Here is a 19,820-nt window from a genome sequence, read left to right on the forward strand (position 1 = left end):
GCTCCTTTTCCTCCCCTACACTGCAGCCCAAGCCTCGCAGATGGTACTTGACAGGGTTTGCCCTATGCCTTGGCCCTTCTTCTTTACTTCTGGGGCTCCCCACTGCCCCCTCACTCGGCTCCGGGGCTGGGGTCAAATGCGCCCCGAACGCTGCACCTTCTATGGTGCCAGGGTCCCCACACTACAGTGGAGCTCCTATGAGGCCTCCTCCAACCCCTTATAGCCTCACCCGGTCCTCCGGTCTTATAAAACTACAAACAGAAAACTCAAGCCCCTGGGCTACAACATAAACTCTAAACTGTCCCGTCAAAACCACGTTCTATCCCTACTGGGAATACTCCAACTCATAGCGGCAACCAGGGGATGCTCCTGCAGTCTGTCTTCTCACTGGCTGAGCTCCCCCCTCCTTGGCCACAGGAGGGGAACTGCCCTCTTGGCCTCATGCTTGGGCTTAAGAAGGGGGCAAGCCCTGCCCCTTCCTGTCAGCTGATTCCCTTGGCTCCCCTAGCAACCAGCACCTGTGCTGCCCTAGTGACTGGCAGTTGAGCCTCCCCCTTCTCACCACTAGGGGTCTCTCTTGAGCCATTTCTGCTTTTAGGCGCAGGGGCACCCGAGTGCTCTGCGACACCATCAGATCCATGGGAGTCAAGTTGTACCTCTATATTATGATGATGAGCAGCACAGCAGAACCTGCCAAGCCTTGGAGATTTTGCACTTGAAGCTTTGGTGTTCCCTGTGGGTACAGACAGGGAATGAAAATGTGGAGAGGGAACCCCTGAGGCTAGTAGGCAAGTACAGTGGGTGCAGAAGGAATGAGCTGAATGACAGGAAAGATCTGGCTTTGTGGTGCAGAGGGGAAGTTCCCTGAAATACTCATGATTAGACAAATGGACCTTGAGGTGAACAGTGCAGGGTGCAATGTCTGCTCTGGGTTGGATCTTATGTCCTCCATCCCCCAGTCCTTTGCACGCAGCACCTTTGTGTCCCACTTCACACCATAATCTAGTTATGTGCATCTGCTCATAAAGCTGACATAGATGGTGGTTGGGCCGATTAGCCAGGGCCTGCTGGTGTAAGCAGTCCCATGGAACTGAGTGGACAGCTGGGCCCTGCTGGCTCTAGGGAGTGGCTGGCAGGATAGCAGTGAGCTGAGCAAGTGCTGGTCTCAATGAGGATCCTGGAGTGCAGAGCCTGATCCTCCCTCCTGCTAGGCACCACCTGGACTTCACTGCAGTGGGTGAAGCAGAGTGAAGGGAAAGAGCATTGTAGTGGGGGGCACCACTCCCCTGTGCTGGCAAGAATTGCTGCTTTCAGCTGGCATCCCCTTGCTCCCACTTCCTATAACCCTACATCCAGGACTGGATTCTGCTTTAGAGCTAGGGTCAGACATTCAAAAAGCCTGAGCCTGAATTGATGCAGTCTTTGCAGGTTAGTCTAACCTGACTAAGCTAAATCAGTTTTGTAAGTGGACAGATATTCTAGACATGCAGGCACATGCCTGCAGTGGCTCAGGCTAGAAGCTGGGGGCGCTAGAGCTGCCTTCCCTTCCTTCCACAGCATGGAGCTGAGGGAGGGGGGGCGTGGCCAGACTACTGCAGGATGTTGTGAGTAGCCCAGCAGGGAATAGATAACAGTGTTTATGAGCCAATTTAGAAAACAAGGCAGGACATTACCATCTACTTGTTGATTCTGCCTTTTAGTTCATCAGGGACCCTAGCCAGCATGTGGTCAGCTAGCTAATACAGACACCTCCTCAGGAAGGCAGAGGGGAGGGGGGAATTCCTGCTTAACAGGGAGTGGGGGAGGGCTGCAGCCAGGGAGCAGAGCGGTGGAGCCAGCCCTGCGGTGGAGCAGAGAGCCCCACCCAGCCCAGAGAACATGCCCAGATGCTTGGGGTATCTGGAACACACATTGCATAAACCAGTTTGAGCCAAATCAGTTAAGTCTGATACTACATTCAACCAGATTTATCTCAAACCAGTTTCAGCCATTCTCAAACTGGTTTATGTGCACTGAACATCTGTTCTGTTGCAGGTTTAAACCAGTTTCTGATCACTTAAACTGGTTTATGTGTTATGTCTGTCCCTAAGAGAAGCCCATGGGGTCAGAGGGAGTGAGAGGTGCCTGTCTGGTTCCAGACTGAGCCCTTGTAGTCCCAATCTATTCACTGAAGCCTGGAGAGTCCCCTGAAGTGTGAAGGCATTTTGGAGGAGGCAGCAAAGCCAATTCACTGGACTAGTTTAGCCAGGATGAGTCATCTGGGGGAGGAAGCTGGCATGGCAGAAGCCGCATAGTCCCCCATTGAGTGAATATAAATGATGGGATGAACCATGCAGTGTGGCTGGAAGCTGGGGCCTGAACCCTGGTCCAGCCTAGTGGGCCTTTACTGATTAAGCCAGGAGAGAAATGTTTTGATTGCGCTTTGGGACACTTAACCTGTGTGTAAGAAGCTGCCCTCCCATGCACAAAAGAGGATCTTGGGTTTCTCTGAAGAAGGGATGTTCAAAGCTTGTGCTCACCATAGGGCCAGGACTTGGTGTAGCACCTCTCCCTGTCCCCTTCCTTCCTGACAGCCTGGATCCCCTCCCCACTGCAAATAGCCCTTCCAGTCTCCTGCAGGGAGGGAGAATAACTTGCCCATCAACTTTGCTGCTTGTAGCAATGCCGGTTAAAGCACCAGCAGGTAGCAAGCCACAGAACACACCTACTTCCTGAAGCTTTCCCTGGCTTGGCCTCTCCCTAAAGACCCCTCAGAGCCATCATGGCAGTGGTCACAGCTGCGTCTGTGCAGTGCCCTCACTCACTTTAATGAAGTGAGAACAGGATCCAGGACACTGCCCAACACCTCCCCGCTCTCTACAAGTTGAGGTTATAAATTGTAGCTCCAGTCCCAGGCTGCCCTTGAAAGAGGGAAGGGAGCCTGCTGGAAACGTGCATCCTCTTGCATTAATCCTCTTGGCTTCAGCAGCAGGAGTTGATCCAGCTGTGCGTGTGACAGGAGATATGTGTGTTTGGAGGAATCCATAATGAGAGCCTGAAACTCACTCTGCTGGCTGCAGAAAAACTGATCTTCTCCCCTAACACCAGAGGGATCAGCTGCTATGAAAGTGCTGCCCCAGCAAAACAGGATAAGTGCCAGGAAATAGGCAAGACTTACTAGGGGAAAGCCATCTGTCAAGGTTGGGCCTGGTCTTTCAGCTCTTACTCTGGTGTAAATCATTGGTTTACCACAGCCTGAGATAAGAATTGAGCCCATAGAATTGAGGAGCAAGCTCATAGCTCTGTCTGCAGTTGCTTGAGGTAGAAAGGGCTGATGCTAAGGAGTGAGGGACACCTATTGCCCACACCAGCCTGAGCTTGGTGCCTGCCTGCTGCAGTGGCAGGGCCGCCCCTTGCCCCCCTTGCACCTTGTCTTTCATTTCTGGTTGTTGAACTGGGACCCTGTTGATTTCATCTGGGTTCCAAGTCTGTTTCACTATCATTTTGTTGTGCTGGTGGGTTAGAAGAGCTGCAGGATAGGCACTAGATTTTCATCCACAGTGGTTGCATCTACACATTCATTAATTCACTTTTGTTAATGCACATTAAATTTAGTACCTGCATTGTGAGGTACTAGAAAAAGGCACATTAGCCTGTTTTAATGCGAAAGTGCATGATTTTTTGTGACAATTTAATGTGCATTAAAGCACTACCCACTGTTAAGGGCCAAATTCCAATGAGAACCATCCCTGGATAAATCTCAAAGAGCTCTGCAGGGGTTAACCTGGGGCAGCCTGGGACAGAATTGGCCCAGGATCGCAGGCCTGTTTCTCTTCAGTATGGTGGTCTCCTCTCCCTGCTTTTCACCAGCCCTAAATATTGGGTCTGAGTGGGTCTCTGAAGGAGTGTTGCCTTAGGGCTACTGCTGCCAAACTGTGTGTTTGGACTCCAGTGACAGTGAGAGCAGATTTCTGCCCCTGTTCAGCCTGGTGGGCTGGAGAAGGGGTCCTAGAAGTGGAAGGGTCATAAGAATCTATTTAGATATTCAAAAAATCTCTTGCTGTCAACTGCCTTTGACAGTTATAGCTGGTGCAAAATGCTAAGCCCTGCACTGCTTTCTAAATATGGCTTGAAACACAATGGGGAGAGTGCCTGTCTATCTCTGAAGTAAGGCTTCAGCACAGCATCTCCCCTGGGTAATGCTCCACCCATATAGCAAAGTTATGTGAAGCATTTCCAGAGTTGCAGCTCCCAGGCATTGCATCTCGCTATCTGGTTGGTTATTCCTGCTGACTCTGGCTGTAGACAAAGATGCTCAGCCCTTATATAAAGCATGTGTGTGACCCCAGGAATTTCTTCACAACCAGTTGAAACCCACTCTCCTTGTTCTTTGACATCTGCATATGCATGTATAGCATTCCAAGGTTCCCTGGAATTATGATGGGCAAATCAGTGCAACTCCATTTCACAGGGCAATACTGATCCTTAGGGAGGCCAGTACTTTGGAGGACTTGCGTGTGAGTCTCTTCTCTTCCACAGACTCCGTGTGTGACCTCAGACAAGTCACAGTCAGTTCAGTCATGCAGATACCACTGCCATGCTCTACCACACAGATAAATACCCTATAGACTGAGGCACATAGATACCACAGTAATGAGAACTGTATGTTATCCTGGTTTCAGTGTCCTCTGTCCATATCCACTGCACTGCAGGGCAGCAGTTCACTAAATGCAGATATGCTCCCCTCCCACCTCATGGAGAAATGCAGCAATAGGTGCCAAGGACATTCAGCTACGCTGGGATAGTTGCATTTGTGTCTGTTCCTGACTCTGATGTAACTTACATCCATATACACAATCAGTGTAAATTACCCTAGAGTAACGTGTTCATCTGTCTATGACCTGATTCTTGCCTGTGTTTGAAAGTGCTGCTTGACTGAGAGATCAAAAGCATGTTACACAACAGCTGGTACACAGCATGCGAGAGGCAGATGAGCACAAACCCCAGCCTGCCCCGTGCCATAGGTTAGCGGCTTGAAGTGCAGCATTGTTGCCTGATGACCTTGGATCTGATCTCTGCCACATAGGCCCCCAGCAGGGTTTGCGTGAAGCAACTCATTCCCAGAATTGGGTTTCATCCCAACAAAGAGCAGTAGGGGCTCCCATTTCTGTTGCTCTGCAGCCTCCTGTGTGACCTTAGCTTGGGGTCTGTTACAGACTTGAATATTATTCCTTCCTGATAGCAAGTTTCAGACCTGTCAGTATTTTTTCCGGGGACTGGATCTTTTTGGCTGACCCCCAGCCCACAGTTTTTCTGGTTAATAGCGCCAGAAATCTCATTCTTCTTAGGCTGTTGTAGCCACAGTCGCATCCAGCCTTCCCCATGTGGCTACAGTCATTCTGGTTCCTACATCCTTGGTATTTCCTTCCCCCCTGTGGGATATTAGTTTTGAGAAGCAGCCATGTTTTCATTCATTGAAATCCATAGGTGCTAAGTTATTGGGTCAAATCTTCAGTTGGGGGAAAGTAGAGTAGATGCATTGACTCCAGTAGAACTGCACTAAGAGTACAGACACATAGTATGATACCCATGAAGTAATTTACCCTGTATTTTAATCTGTAGTAAATTTATTCCATTGTAAATAGTGGATTCATGACTAGGCTGGGCTGTTTGGCTGTCTGCAGTAGGTGCTTTTACAGTGTCTGGCCACTAGGTGTTGGGGCACCAAAGAGTTACCCCATGAATGAAATAGATTAAGGTAGGGTGCTAATCTTCTGGCCCATAGGCAAGATAGGGCCTGCAGAACCATGTCATCCAGCATGTGGGGCTCCCCAAAGGTCCACAAAGTTAGCAGTAGGAAAGCAGTGGCAGTATTAATTGCCACTCCCCCGTCAACAAACTTCCAGACCCATGAGGAACTCCGTTGGCTGGATAACATGGCCCTGCGTGCCAGATTGGGCTGGAGCAGGTCCAGGTCAGGCCAGTTGGATCTGAGTGCACAGGTTTGGGCTGGCATGAAGTTGGATCAAACCAACACAGGATCAGGCCCATGGACCAACCCCATGCTTATCTGATTGGCAGGGTGGAAGGTTGGGCACCACTGAACTAAGGGAGTGGGCATACAACACATTCTACCTGCTGCTGTGTACTAAGGGGTAACTTCGCCTTAGATTTCACTGATTTGTTGCATAGTAAGTGGTTTGTGTGTTTGCAGCCTTGGAATCCAGGGGAAGAAGGTCTTCTCATCCAAATACAGTTGCTTCTCTTGGTTTGGGTAGCTGTGCAAGCAGTTGAAAAGGTATCAGTCAGCCTCTGTGATCCAGCTTCTCTCCTTACTCAGGCAAAATCCCCATTGATTTCTAGTACCAGGGGGCACAGACCTTCCTGCCCCTGGGAAACCAGGTCTGATTTAGTGGTGATGTAGAGGGTGGTGGCAAGCATTGCATAGTCAGGAAGCAGAGGAGCAGAAAAGTCATTCAGTGGATGTGAGCCATCCTCTACGAAGCACAGGTAGATCTCTGCGTAGAAAGGACAGCTGCCAAGGAGCAGAATGGAGTCCTAGCAGCCTCTTTACAACATTTCCTTCCTCTCACAGGTGGAAAGTGGTACAAACGGCACCTCAGCTACCGGATTGTGAACTGGCCGTGGTACCTGCCCCAGCACCAGGTGCAGCTGGCAGTGAAAGCAGCCTTTGAGCTCTGGAGCAACGTCTCTTCCCTGGTGTTCTGGGAAGCACAGGATGGCCCCGCTGACATCCGCCTGACATTCTTCCATGGTGACCACAACGATGGACTTGGCAACGCCTTCGATGGGCCAGGTGCTAATCACTCCCTCCTCGTAAGCTGCTCTTTTACCATGTGGACTCTTACCAGGCAGCGAGAAGTGGGCGGTGTGACAAGGCAGGGCTGCTCCATCCCTTCAATAAAGCTGCTAACGATGAATAGCATGCTGTGCTTCAAGAAAAAGGGTGGGCTTGACTGCTCTTGCATTGGGCTTTGATGATGTTCCTCCTGATTTACACCAATGTGAGGCCAGTATAGGTGGGGTAGAACTTTCTAAGGAGGACCTGAGCCAGGACATTGGGATGGAGGGTGGCAGTGCTTGAGTAATGCTCCAATCTGAGTAGAGAATAACTTGTCCTGGAAAATATAAGTGCCTCACAGCCTTTCATGACCACAGGCCCTTAAGGATGAGGGGCCCAGCCCCAGCTGGTGTGAATCCTGGGAGCTCCATGGATTACAGTGGAGTGAGGTTAATGTACAACTGCTGTGAATAAGGATGCTAGTTCTGTGCCACCTCAAAGATTATTAACGTGTTGACCTACTGGGGGGATGGCTACAAATTTCCATACCTTCCTGACCTGGGGTGAGCTGCAGATTGTTATTCTCAATGTTTGGCTCTGATAAAACAGGTGATGCTTGTTATTACACTGTTACAGATTTGAGAATGGACCCACAGTATGGTTACTACAGCATTATTTGCTCTGGATTTTACTCCATAGTAAGAACTGGATGCACAACAAGCTTTTCCAACCTTGCTGCCTGCTATAGGCAATATTACAGCATGTAGGTGCTGGGGCCTATTTTGCGCTGTGCAGGAGCACTACCCAGGGATGAAAGTGATTTAAGGAGCAGACTCATTGGTGATATACTGGTGCAACTCACACCACTGTCTAGTTACTCTAACCCAGAGTGGAGTGATTTACTTTAGTGTGAGGCCCTATGTTCTGTCCCCTCTTTGCTTTTAGTACAAAATCTATTTAACATGTGGTATATCTTCTTCTTTTGCAAACTCCAGATCATAGATTTTTAAAAACTCAGACCTCCCATGTCCATCACACCCTTTCCGAGGTATTGAGATCCCTGGTATCATAGAGCCTTGAGGCCATAGATGGTGAGTCATTGCACCGTACTCAGTCCCACACCCAGTGTTTACCAGTGGATAACAGAATTCATTTAGCTTCTCTGTTGTTAAAAAGATTAGTCCCCTGTATTCAAGATCAGCCTTTTTCAAAAGGCTTTTTAATTCCCACACAAAACAATGTTGCAGCTAGTTCAGGCCATCAAAATGATCAATTCATTTAATTTTAAAGCATTGTTGTCTTGGGCTGAGCTCCTTTTCATCATCTCTGGAAATTAGATTTTTAAATCTAAATTTTGTGTTAGATCCTCAATTTCACCAGCATGAATAGCACTGCTGTGGGTCTGTTGGTGTCTTAGTGCCTTGTCCCACATTACAGTTATGATGTGTTAACCACACTTAAAACAGGCATCAGTGCATTCAAGCAGGTAAATGTGCTAAGAGCTTATGCATGTTACACTATAGTGGAACTGCTCTACGGAGATAATGTTAGCAGTCCTTACTGGCTCTGATGCAGGGCCAGGGCTGGGACCTACAATCAGTGGTTTGTCAACTGCACACCTGGCTTCCAACCCTGTTCAGAGGGCTGGGATCATAGTAAGCATTACTGTGCGACTGCTCAGAAAACTTTCTAACTCATAGTAATGCTCACTACTTTCTAAATAAAACATATCCTAAGTGTAACATGCAACAAGGCCCTTAAAATATTCAGTGAATGTTTGTGGAGCATCAAGTTGAGGGTGGAATAGCCGGGGCTGGCATTTCACATCCAGCCCGGGTCAACCCTAATCCACAGGTCTCATTGGCTGTGTGAACTGATGGCAGCTCCTAGTGGAGAGACTTGCATCTCACCAAACCACCACTACCATTGACATGCTTGTAGGGTGATATAGGCCGGAGTAGTCCCTTCAGGAGACTTGTTCCTCAGTATGGATCTCCCTCATCATTGGGAGGGTGTGGAGGAAATCCGCCCTGCCAGTGCAGCACCGGGGGTGGGACTTGCCTAGAAGGGGCTGTCTATGCAGCTGTCAGTCTCACATTGGCATTGTATTCGTTTGTGCATGGACCTGCTGCTGTGTTCTTAACCCTGCTGCACCCAGGCATCCAGCCCAGAGTACAGAGCTGGGTGGGGAGTCTGACTTCCTGTGCCTCTTGTGTTTCACCAGGGGGGGCCCTGGCCCATGCATTCTTCCCCCGCCGTGGGGAGGCCCATTTTGACAGTGATGAGAGATGGTCCCTGCACAGCGGCAAGGGTCGCAACCTGTTCATCGTGGCAGCACACGAGATTGGGCACACCCTGGGACTGGAGCACTCACCCGTCAAGAGTGCCTTGATGTCTCCCTACTATAAAAAACTCAGCAAGGACTTTGTCCTGAGCTGGGACGACATCCTCGCAGTCCAGAACCTGTACGGTGAGCTTAGCTTTCTCAGACCCTCTTCTGACCCCTGGTCCTACCCTCGAAGGGAAATCCATGTTGAATGCCAGGGAGGCAGGGTACCAGTCACAATAGGACCTCCTATTTAAAGGGCTTCAAGAGTGCATGAAGCCTTACAGACAGGGACAACAGGACCTAAGATCCTTGGTCATAGCCCCACCTGGGTGGAGTCTGTGTGAATCTAGGGTCACCATAGAGCCTGGGTTTACCAAAGAGCAGGGAGAAGCCACCTGTGTTTTTGCCTGTCCAGCCATTGGATAGGTCTTCTGCTTTCTCTTCCTATCACAGGGAAGCCTTCCAAGGGCTCAGCTGTGCAGCTTCCAGGGAAAGTATTTGCTCATTTCCAGGACTGGAGCCGTACCTTCCCAGGTGGCACTCAGCAGCAAGGCAGACATGTTTCTTATTACTGCCACTCCTTCTTTGATGCCATCACTGTTGGTGAGCGTGTGCATGTGAACCAGTCTCTCAATGGTGGGCCCTTTCCTGGGACCCTCCCCCTGAACCACCCTGTTTACTGGAGTTGTTTGTCTTCCACAAGGTCATTTATGGAAGTCAGAGGTGGAAAGGACTGAGATAGAGGGCTCAGGAAAGACAATGTGCAGTGAAAGACATGCCAGGTGTATGTGGCAGCAGTGCCTCCAGGTGGAGGTGAGGATAGAGGGAGAGGGGACTTGCAGCAGTGTTGATACTAGAGAAGAAAGGGTCCCCTGGGGTGAGCAGAGTGAGGAAGAAGTGGAGGGCATTGAGTGCAGGTCCAGAGGCAGAGAGGAAGTAGTGGTAGATGCAGTGGTGGAGCCACTGCTGCAGTGCCCTTCCACATACAGCTTTATGCCCTGGTTGGTGCTGCAGGGATGAGGGTTGGTTGTGGGAACCTTGGCTCAGGTTCTTACCAAAGGCCCCTTGCTCATGTTCCCCCTTGTTTGCACAGATGCAGATCACAACCTGTACATCTTCAAGGGCAACCACTACTGGCTGGTGTCAAAGAGGGGCAATGCCACAGAGCCACAGCCCCTGCAGACCCGATGGGCAGGGCTCCCAGCTGGCATTGATGCGGCCACCTGGTCAGAGGCAGATGGCAAATTCTACTTCTTCAAAGGTAATGAGACCTGAGGATGGAAGGGGGGAGCAACAAAAATCTTCCCCATTGTGTCCTTGTTCTCTCTTAGTATTGTCTGTCTATCTGCCCATCTGCAGCAGTGTCTGGCGGGCAGGGCACTAGAGCTGTAGAACACCTAGCACAAAGGGTTCCTGGTCACCACTAGGTCTCTTTGATGCCACCATAATGTACATAATAAATAGCAGTAGACTGGAAACTGGAACTCCTGGGTTCTATTCCCAGCCTGCTACTGACTCACCGTGTGCTCTTGGGGGAGCTCTACTCATTCTCTTCATTGTGCTTCAGCTGTCTCTGTGAAAGCAGCAGTGATACTGCCCCAGCTCTGCAAAACCTTTTGAGCTCCAAGGACAGAAAGTACTTCACAAGTACTATAGGTTTTCAGTTACCCAGGGCACCAGTGTAGAGCTCTGAGCTGTCCACATGGGCTAAGGGTCTCATTGGCTTGGAAATTGCAACCTTCGTCCCTGGGTATGAAATGCTGGGTGCTGCATTTCTGTCCATGCATGCACGATTTCTGTGCATTCCAAGAGATGGCTCAGAGTGGTCAGGGCAGGTAGTTGCACAGACTTGGGCCACAGGGGAAAATGGCTGTCAGTATAGCATGAGCTCTTAACTGAAACCACCCAAAGGCCACTCAGAATGGGGGCTTTGTTGCTACAGCTGGGCAGGAGCCAGCAGCCCCTCTTCCCCCTTGCTCCACCCCTTTCTGCGGGGTTAGGATCAGGCACAGCCTGTGAGCTGGACAAGCTGTTTGAAAAGAGCTTTTGTTCCCTTGCTTTGCCATAACCCAGCCCTGCCAGGGTAAGCAAGTGGCCAGCAACAGCCAGTGCTGGAGTTAAAGCATGGGAGGAAATGGTCACAAGCCAGGGATGACATGGAGATGCTTTTCTTCTTGCTTGTATTTCTTTGTATCACCACCACTGCTGGAGGCACTAGCTTGGGCTCTGGGTCTTGCAGTACTGAGCATGGCATGGGCACCTGTTGAGAAGGCAGTGATGAGGCAGCAGGTTGGTGAGACAAACAAATGGGGAGTGGAGGGAGAAGGATTATTGGACTGCATTGGTGCTATCTCTCATGTCAAGCAGGTGTCCTAGCTTACACAATTCAGCCTTATGAACAGCACACTGGCCTGACTTCTGTTTCCTGCTCTGCTCTGTCCGGATGGGTGATTATGGGCCTTTCTCTGTGCCTCAGTTTCCCCCCTCTCCCTTCCTCTCTCCTGCCTAATTAGTTTGTGGTAGTTCTGTCATTCATCTCCTGGCTCCCATCTTCCCCAGGCTGTGCCCTGCTGCCTACACTGTCTCTGTCCATGCTGACCTAACCAGTTTTGTTTCTGGCTCCTCCTCAGGTGGCCGATGCTGGCGATTCAAAGGCTCCACACTGGAGGCAGGGTTCCCCCAGAAGTGCAGCACTAGCAACCTCCCCCGACACCCCAATGCAGCCCTGTACTTCCAGCAGCTCCACCACCTCGTCCTCTTCAAGGGTCCTAAGTACTACGTGGTGAGTGAGGAGACACTGCAGGTGGAGCCCTACTACCCCAGGAGCCTGAGGGACTGGAATGGGGTCCCAGCTGAAGTGAATGGTGCCCTGACCCACCACGATGGCTTTGTTTACTTCTTCCAGGATGATCAGTACTGGAAATTTGACCAAGGCAAGTTACAGGTGGTGGTGACTGGGAAATGGGCCACTCAGCTGCCATGGATGGGCTGTTGGGACGTGAATTCCAGTCGGACTCTCTTATGAGCTTCCCTTGAAGGGACCATGGCACCAGGGTGCTGACTGCCATGAGCAGAGACATATGTGACGGTGGCTGGATCCCCTGTCTTCTCCTCTGCTTATAGAAGAAGGACTCTTATTCCACAATGCACATGGCTCGCCAGGTTGGGTCCTTTACCCAAATACCTCTTGTCAATCATCTACTTGAACTCCCATCTCAGGTTTGCATCACAGTGACTGCCTGATGTAATCAGAGTCCCTTGCTCTCTGAGGAACAGTGGACCTATCCCTTCATCCTGAGTGCTCTTCTGTGGGTCAGGCTCCTCTTCACATACCCTCCCCCTATACATGGGCAAGGGCATCCCTTTTACAGAGCACTGAGAAGATGCTGTTCTCAGGAGACCAACCTCCCAGTTCAAAGACGTCCCCAGTCGCGAATAGGGACCACTGGTGCTGTAACTGGGGAAGCCCGATCAATAAGGAATAAACAATCCTGAGCTGTGAGGGTTGAGTTGGTTGGAATCTTTTTGGATGAAAAAAAATTGAGGTGTTTCTTTTGTCCAAAAATATCCTTTTTGTTTTAATATTAAAAAATCCACCTCAGGACCCATTATTTTTTTTCCAAATATGTTGCTTTTTATGTTTTTATGGGAATTGTTATTAAAATGGTTTTTTGACATTGGTCATTGTTTTTTTTCACTAGACCATTAACCGAAACCCCCTCCAGGGTTTTTGGTAAATGAAGAATCATGGTAGTATTTTCACTTTCAATAAAAAAAAAAACACACAAGCAAAAAATAGGCCCATCTCTGAAACAAACATAATTTGAAAATTATTTGTGAATTTGGCCTGATTTCCTCCATTTTCCCATCATTTCTGTTCTTGGCTGTGTTGGCTGGAGATGAATGAGAAAGAATTTGCCTTGTTTTATCTTTTCAAAGGGCAGTTTCAGAGACCAGTATCAGGTGACATAACTCACTTGTTGGGAGATCCAGAAGAAGGTGTGAGTTGCATCACAGATTCATAGATAGCAGAGTCAGAAGGGACCCCGAAGGATCATTGTGTCTGACCCCCTGCCCCAGGCAGGAAAAGGACCAAGGTCAGACGACCCCAGTCAGGTGCCTATCTAGCCTCCTCTTGAAGACCTCCAAGTTAGGTGATAGCAGCACCTCTCTTGGAAGCCCATTCCAAATTCTGGCCACCCTTACTGTGAAAAATTTCTTCCTAATGTCTAACCTGTCCTCTAGTTCGTACACATTATTCCTAGTTACTCCTAGGGGTGCCCTGGTAAATAGTGCATCTCCAATTCTCTGTTGTCCTCCCTTGATAAACTTATAGGCTGCTACAAGGTCTCTCCTCAGACGTCTCTTGTGAAGGCTGAAGAGATCCAGATCCCTCAACCTCCCCTTGTACAGTTTTGTACAGAGGCCACTAATCATGCGAGTCACGCTCCTCTGCACCCTCTCCAGATCCTCCATGTCCCTCTTGAAGTGCGGCGCCCAGAACTGGACACAGTACTCCAGCTGCAGCCTGACTAGTGCTGCGTAGAGGGGGAGCATCACCTCCCTCGATATGTTGGTCATGCATCTGCTAATGCACGACAAGGTCCGATTGGCTTTGTTGATGGCTCCGTTACACTTGTTCGCTCATGTTCATCTTGCAGTCAACTATGACTCCAAGATCCCTCTCAGCCACTGAGATGAGGAGGTCATCCCCCAACCTATAGGTGTGCTGGGGATTCCTCCTCCCTAGGTGGAGTACCTTGCATTTGTCTTTGTTGAATTGGATCCTATTTCATTCTGCCCATTGACCCAACCTGTCCAGATCGGCCTCAATTTACTCCCTGCCCTCCACTGTGCCAACTTTGCCCCAAAACTTGGTGTCATCTGCAAACTTGGACAGGTTACTCTCCACACCTTGGTCCAAATTGCTGATGAAGTTATTAAATAACACTGATCCAAGGACCGACCCCTGTGGGACACCACTGCCCACCTCTTTCCAGGTCAAAAACAACCCATCCACCACCACTCTGTGGGTGCAGTCCCTAAGCCAGTTTGCCACCCACCTGACTGTGTAAGCGTCCACTCCGCAGCCTGCTAGCTTCCCTATAAGAATAGGATGTGAAACAGCATCGAAGGCCTTCTTGAAGTCCAAGCAGATGACATTTGCCTCAGCTCCAGTGTCAAGGCAGTGTGTTACCTGGTCATAAAAGGCTATAAGGTTTGTCAGGCAGGATCTACCTGTGATGAACCCATGCTGGTTACCTTTCAGCATCATTTCCCCTGCTGGCCCTTCACAAATACACTCTTTAATGATTTTTTCCAGTGTTTTTCCAAGAATAGAGGTAAGACTGACTGGCTTAAAGTTACCCAGCTCATCCCTTCTCACCTTTTTAAAAATGGGCACCACGTTGGCCCTTTTCCAGTCCTCAGGGACCTGGCCGGAGCACCATGAGTGCTCAAACAGCATCAGTTTAGATGGGCATCCATTTGCTGCCATGTAATTCAGGCATCACATATGGATGCCTACAGGCTGCAGTTGTGCACAGCTTGGATGTTGAGAGAGAGTGTCCCAATGAGTGGGCCTGGGGATGTGTGATTGATTGTACAACTGCAAAATTATACTGTCCTATAAAACACTGCACAGACCTATTAAAATATCTTTGAAATGTCTTTGGTTGTGGTTCTGAATTAGCCAGGAGTATTCTAGCAGAAGGTATCATCTAAGGGCAGCAGAAGGCCCATGCCTGGAGGCTCTTCACAAGTGACATCCTTTCTGCATACCAACATGTCATGGCCTAGGTAGCCCAGGAAGCCAGAGCAATAGCACTGGCCTTCCATGGCAGAAGTCACGCAGCAGCATGTGCTTCTGTGCCCCAGAGGGCCTGTAAGCATGTTTCTCTGTTAGCTTTTTGGGCAGTTTGTGGCTGTGCTGACCCCTGAGCCCAGGGGAGGTGAATGTCTCTGGGGAGGTACATGGGATCTGTGTGGGGCCTGCCGTGATAGGTCAGCCAACCTCTGTATTGTCTTGCTTCCACACCTGCAGCAGCCCTGCGTCATGCCCACACTGGAGGTCTCTGTGGGCACTTGCACATGTGACAGGCATTTAGTTCTCAGGGTTTTATTTTATGTTGACTAAATTGAGATGGTGGATTTTTAATTGAAACCCACCATATCAATTTAGGGGCTTCTGTCATGGCAAGAGGCCCAATCATTTCCCCCCCCCCTCGGTGGAACCTGCCTGCAGCTGGAGGTCGAGCTGCCAGCAGGCCAAGTGGCTCCTGAGCTGCAGGGGGCCTGGGTCCTTCCCTCCACAGCAGTGGTGCCCCCAAGGCTACCCACATGGGCTGCCTGTGGGCCAGATGCTGCCCCAGCTTGGAGGCAGCACCCAGCTGGATCCAACTCTTCCCTGAGCTTGCCAGGTCTTCCAGTGCCCCGTGCACTGTCCCCGCCACCTTCCTGCTGCCTGGGGCCTCCCAGGAATGGTCTGGCTTGCCCCTAGGGCAGTGTGGTGAGATGGCAGGAGCGTGGCTGGGTGTGCTGGCAGCCAGAGAAGGTGGTGGGGGCAGTGCATGGGGTGCTGGAAGCCCCCCGAGCCTGCCTGGGTTTCCAGCGGCCTCTGCACCATCCCTGCCACCTTCTCTGGCCACCAGCATACCCAGCTGCCCTCCTGCCAGCTCCCTGCACTGCTGTAGGGGCAAGCCAGCCCATTCCTGGGTGGTCCCAGGCAGCAGAAACGTGGCCGGGACAGTGCACAGGGAGCTGGAAGCCCTGGCATGATCAGGGAAGAGTTGGATCCAGTGGAGTGCTGACTCTGACTTGGGGCAGCATCCAACCTGCTAGCAGCCCACCTGGGTGGCTCTGGGGAGTGCCACTACCATGGAGGACAGGACCAAGGCAGCTCAAGGGCCATTTGGTCCACCTGCAGCTTGCCCTTTCGCCGTGGGAGAGGCGAGCAGCCTCAGTGGGGGGGGAAGGAATGGGACCCTTGGCACTTCTGCATTCAGCATGCCTGCAGCAGACAGGTACCTACTGAAAGGAGAAGTGTCAAGGGGCCCAATCCTTTTTTTTCAGCGGAGCAGTTTAGAGTGAGCTGTCAGATTAAAGGCTGCAATATTACAAGTAACAATGTTGCAAACTAAACTACATGGGGATTAGTTTGCAACATTGCAAATTCATTTGAAACCCCCAAATCTTGTGCACACGTAACGTATGATATTATTAAGCCATGCAAAGGAAATTTTTGTCATGTGTACGTGGTGATGATCGTCATGTGTACAAGTGCCCTCCTGACTCCGAGCCACCAGCTCGCATCTGCCGCTGCTCTGCTTTGCTCTTGTGGTTTGCCTCGGCTCCCATTTCACTTCAGCAGAGGACACTCCTGGACTTTCAAGCCCTGAACAGTAAAGCAGCATTTTCCTGAGAAAAGCTAAATGCCTGTTTCCTGGAGTTAAAGGGCTTTGTGTGGAGAAGGGAGGGGTGGTGTCTTGACCTTCCCCTTGTCCCAAAGAGCAAGGCCTGGAGCATTCCTGAGCTATGTAGTAGGAGCCATACCCTGCTTCACTCAGGCAGGCTAGCAGCAGCAGTTCTTTGAGCTGAGGTGACCAAAGGTCCGAAATTTGCCATGACAGTCATGAGCTTTGGGGCCATGTCCTCCTTCCCCTGTGAGTTGTGGAAATGTGACTGTAGCCCTGAATTTGTAAATCAATCCTGAATCCACGCGGGTGGGTCACAAGGGTGGATACAGGAGGGAGTAAGGGGGATCAGCCAATACTCTACATGTTTCTACAGAACCAGGCAATGACATGTAGGCACTGTGCTTCCTCCCACTGGGTAATTCGCTCTGTCTGTCAGCAAAGCAAGTCCGTGGCTGAGAGATTGCACTGAGACTCCTGTCCTCATTATGGGAGCCCCCTGGTTCTCTGGTGAACAGTCTCTTTGGCAAAGGGCTGTGCCCTGAAGATCACCAAGTTTGAACTATTTTGGACTCTGGTGGGGGAGCAAGTCCCAGAGTCCTGGAACCCTTGCAGAGAAAACCCTGACCGTGTGGACCCAGCTTGAACCTCTGTGTTCCCTGCAGCTGTGCCAATACATCCTGAGGAACAAGGTAATCTTTCAGATTACCCACATTGCAAACCCCAGTAACTGAAAGCCAGTGTAAAAAGAATCAATGGGACGTGGGTATCCATATCCCTTACATCGGTTTCAACATGGGACCCTTAGTTTACTGTATAGCTAGCTCTTACAATCATTTGTGTCTTCCTTGAAGCTCCAGCTTCTGCAGTCATGTGATTTAGTGAGCATCTTGGCTTTTATTTAAAAGAAAATTAGGGTGTTTTATACATGCTGGGGGGGGGGAGATGCTCTAATTAAAGCACCCATGGCATCTCATGCATCAACATTCCTGTGCTTCAAAATGGGGGTGGCAACACTTCAAGTCAAACTCATTCAACAACCTTTAGTTAAAGTGCCCCCACTGCCACTTCAAAGTGTAGGGATGCTGATGCACAACCCACCGAGGCTGCTGGAGCTCACTAATTAGCATGCTACAGCCAACTTGATTTAATCGAGTCTTCTCTGATGTACTGTAATTACAGTGCATTGGAGCAGCCTCCCTGCATGTCTATAGGCACCCTAGTTCCTTGCTACCTCTGGGTGGCAGTGAAAAGCTTGAAAATGTGACCAGACTCACCGGAGGGAGACTGGAAGGCCTCAAAAACTCATGGCAAGTAAAAAGGACCCAAATTGAGGGGTTATTATTTTATTTTATGGATTTAAAGTCAATCTTGTGACTGGCAGGGGTGATAAAGGGGAGTCTGGTTTGGTTCTTGTTTGAATAATTAGGGTTGGTATTGCTATGCATGTCCTAAGAGATTAGCTGTCAGCAGGAGGACAGGTCAGCTGTGTTAGTGGTGTGCGCAGGGTACATATCACAGCTGTGTACTAATGAAGGCTGAAACTCAGCATTCAAAATGATGACACACAAAACACATTATTTCTGGGTGGGGAAGTTGCCGGCTGATTTGATGGTGGCATCTGCCTGTCGGCAGCTCGATCCGGATGTATCACAAACAGCTTTGTTCAAACTGCAACAGCACTGACAGATTGTGCAGATTTCCTGTGGGCTTCTCTTATCAGTGGCCACAGCCTGCTTAGCAACCTTCCCCACTTCAGAAACAACATTGAAAAGCAAATTGAATGCTGCAAAGCATTCTGGGATTTGCATCAAAGTTTATACTAAATGAGGGCAGCATCCTGCCAGGTGCTGAACTCCCTCAGTTCCCCAGTGAGGGGTACGTCTCCTTATAAGATCTGCAGACCCCGCTCCGCTCCAACTGGCAGGGATGTCTCCAGGCTTTGATTGTGATTTCCCCATGCTGGTGTAGAGAGCATGGAGAATTAACTCCTGGGTGTCCAGGTAGAGTTCATGTGTGATGCCTGTTCCCTTGAGTTGGTTTAATATGGCAGCACTGGCCCCTTAAGAGCCCAGCACATTCCAGCCCTAGCCCTGCAGTCAGTCTCCCACCCTTTTCTGGAGAGACAAAGAAAGAAGCCTGTGCTCCTGTTTGCTTTTCTTCATGCTGCAACATGCCAGTGGTGTTCCTTGTTTGCTGTCTATTGAGGTGCTGGGATGCTGGAGGGTAAAACTCTACCCAACAAAGGGTACAAGCTGCACAACCGCACACAAGGTGGGCAGAGGACAGGCTGGCTAAATTCATTCCTGTGCAGACTCCACCTACTTCAAATGATCCCCCGCTCCATCCCCAACCCAACACACCTCCATGGACAGTATGATTTGCATGGGAGCCCTAGATGGGAATCAGTCAAAGCTAAGAAAGGGTGAGGGAAAAAAATATTTATGCAAATAAAGGAGGCTGGGAAGGCAGGCCACGCTTGCTACTCAAAAAGGATAGCAGCTCCCTCGCCTGCAGGGGAATCAAACAGAGAACTACTAATGAAATAGCATGTTCCTGGTGGCAGTGTGGATTTGTTTTACTTGAAGGACAAATAGTATCTCAAGCAGTGTTGGAGTTTATCCAAGGCTGAGTGTAACAGGTCAGCACTCCCTTAGGCAGACTCAGGAGCCAGTTTCCTCATAAAAGCCCGTCCATTTATTAGAGATATAGCTTGTAGTCATGTTGGTCTAAAAAAGCAGAAGCAGACAAAACTCTTGTGCTAGAGGTGATATCTTTTATTAGACCAACTAAATAGTAGCAAAAAAATTATTTTTTTTGCAAGCTTTCGGGTCCAGACACCCTTCTTTGGGCAGAAGAGAGTTCAAAGATTGTAAAAGTTCTCTCAGGTAGAAAAGAAACTTCATCTTACATATTCACAGAGCAACTTTTTCACAAATGGACTTTGAAGCCCAGGAGAACCACACCATCCTTTACCTCTCCTGTGCAAGATGAAGTTTATTTTGTACCTGGGAGAACTTTCACAACCTTTGAACTCTCCTCTGCCTGAAGCAGGGCGTTTGGACCAGAAAGTTTGCCAAGAAAGACTTTTTTTGCTACTATTTAGTTGGTCTAATAAAAGATACCACCTCTAGCACAAGAGTTTTGCAGTCTGTTTATTATACATGCAGATAGCTTCTCACCACAACAAGCAAAACCAGTGCAGGCGCAAAGAACAAACACAGAATCAAACACTGGGTTTTTCCTCAGACCAGGAGGAGAAAAACAGACCCTATGTTTCTCCCTAAGTCCCCACCTC

The 19,820-nt window shown here is 49.7% G+C and overlaps 2 protein-coding genes across 4 annotated transcripts in view; both read left to right on the top strand.

Moving 5' to 3' along the window:
- Positions 1 to 12,641, top strand: part of MMP28 (matrix metallopeptidase 28) — a 24,489-nt gene extending 11,848 nt beyond the window's left edge. The window contains exons 2-7 of one of the 2 annotated variants that reach the window (XM_019511503.1): positions 6,575 to 6,796; positions 9,006 to 9,251; positions 9,564 to 9,713; positions 10,204 to 10,371; positions 11,741 to 11,892; positions 12,016 to 12,641. In XM_019511503.1, coding sequence (XP_019367048.1) covers positions 6,575 to 6,796; positions 9,006 to 9,251; positions 9,564 to 9,713; positions 10,204 to 10,371; positions 11,741 to 11,892; positions 12,016 to 12,135 — 1,058 coding nt within the window. In that variant the 3' untranslated portion in view covers positions 12,136 to 12,641. Of the gene's footprint in view, positions 1 to 6,574; positions 6,797 to 9,005; positions 9,252 to 9,563; positions 9,714 to 10,203; positions 10,372 to 11,740 lie in introns of both variants that reach the window. The other variant, XM_019511505.1, reaches the window with a different exon arrangement.
- Positions 12,642 to 18,625: 5,984 nt separating this feature from the next.
- The window catches only part of GAS2L2 (growth arrest specific 2 like 2), a 44,070-nt gene continuing 42,875 nt past the window's right edge, over positions 18,626 to 19,820 (top strand). For both annotated transcript variants that reach the window (XM_019511508.1, XM_019511509.1), the window contains exon 1: positions 18,626 to 18,796. The gene's annotated coding sequence lies outside the window, so the exon portion shown is untranslated. The remainder of the gene's footprint in view (positions 18,797 to 19,820) is intronic.

Source organism: Gavialis gangeticus, unplaced genomic scaffold (assembly GCF_001723915.1).
Source record: "Gavialis gangeticus isolate Ggan-Ray unplaced genomic scaffold, GavGan_comp1, whole genome shotgun sequence".
Taxonomy (NCBI): domain Eukaryota; kingdom Metazoa; phylum Chordata; order Crocodylia; family Gavialidae; genus Gavialis; species Gavialis gangeticus.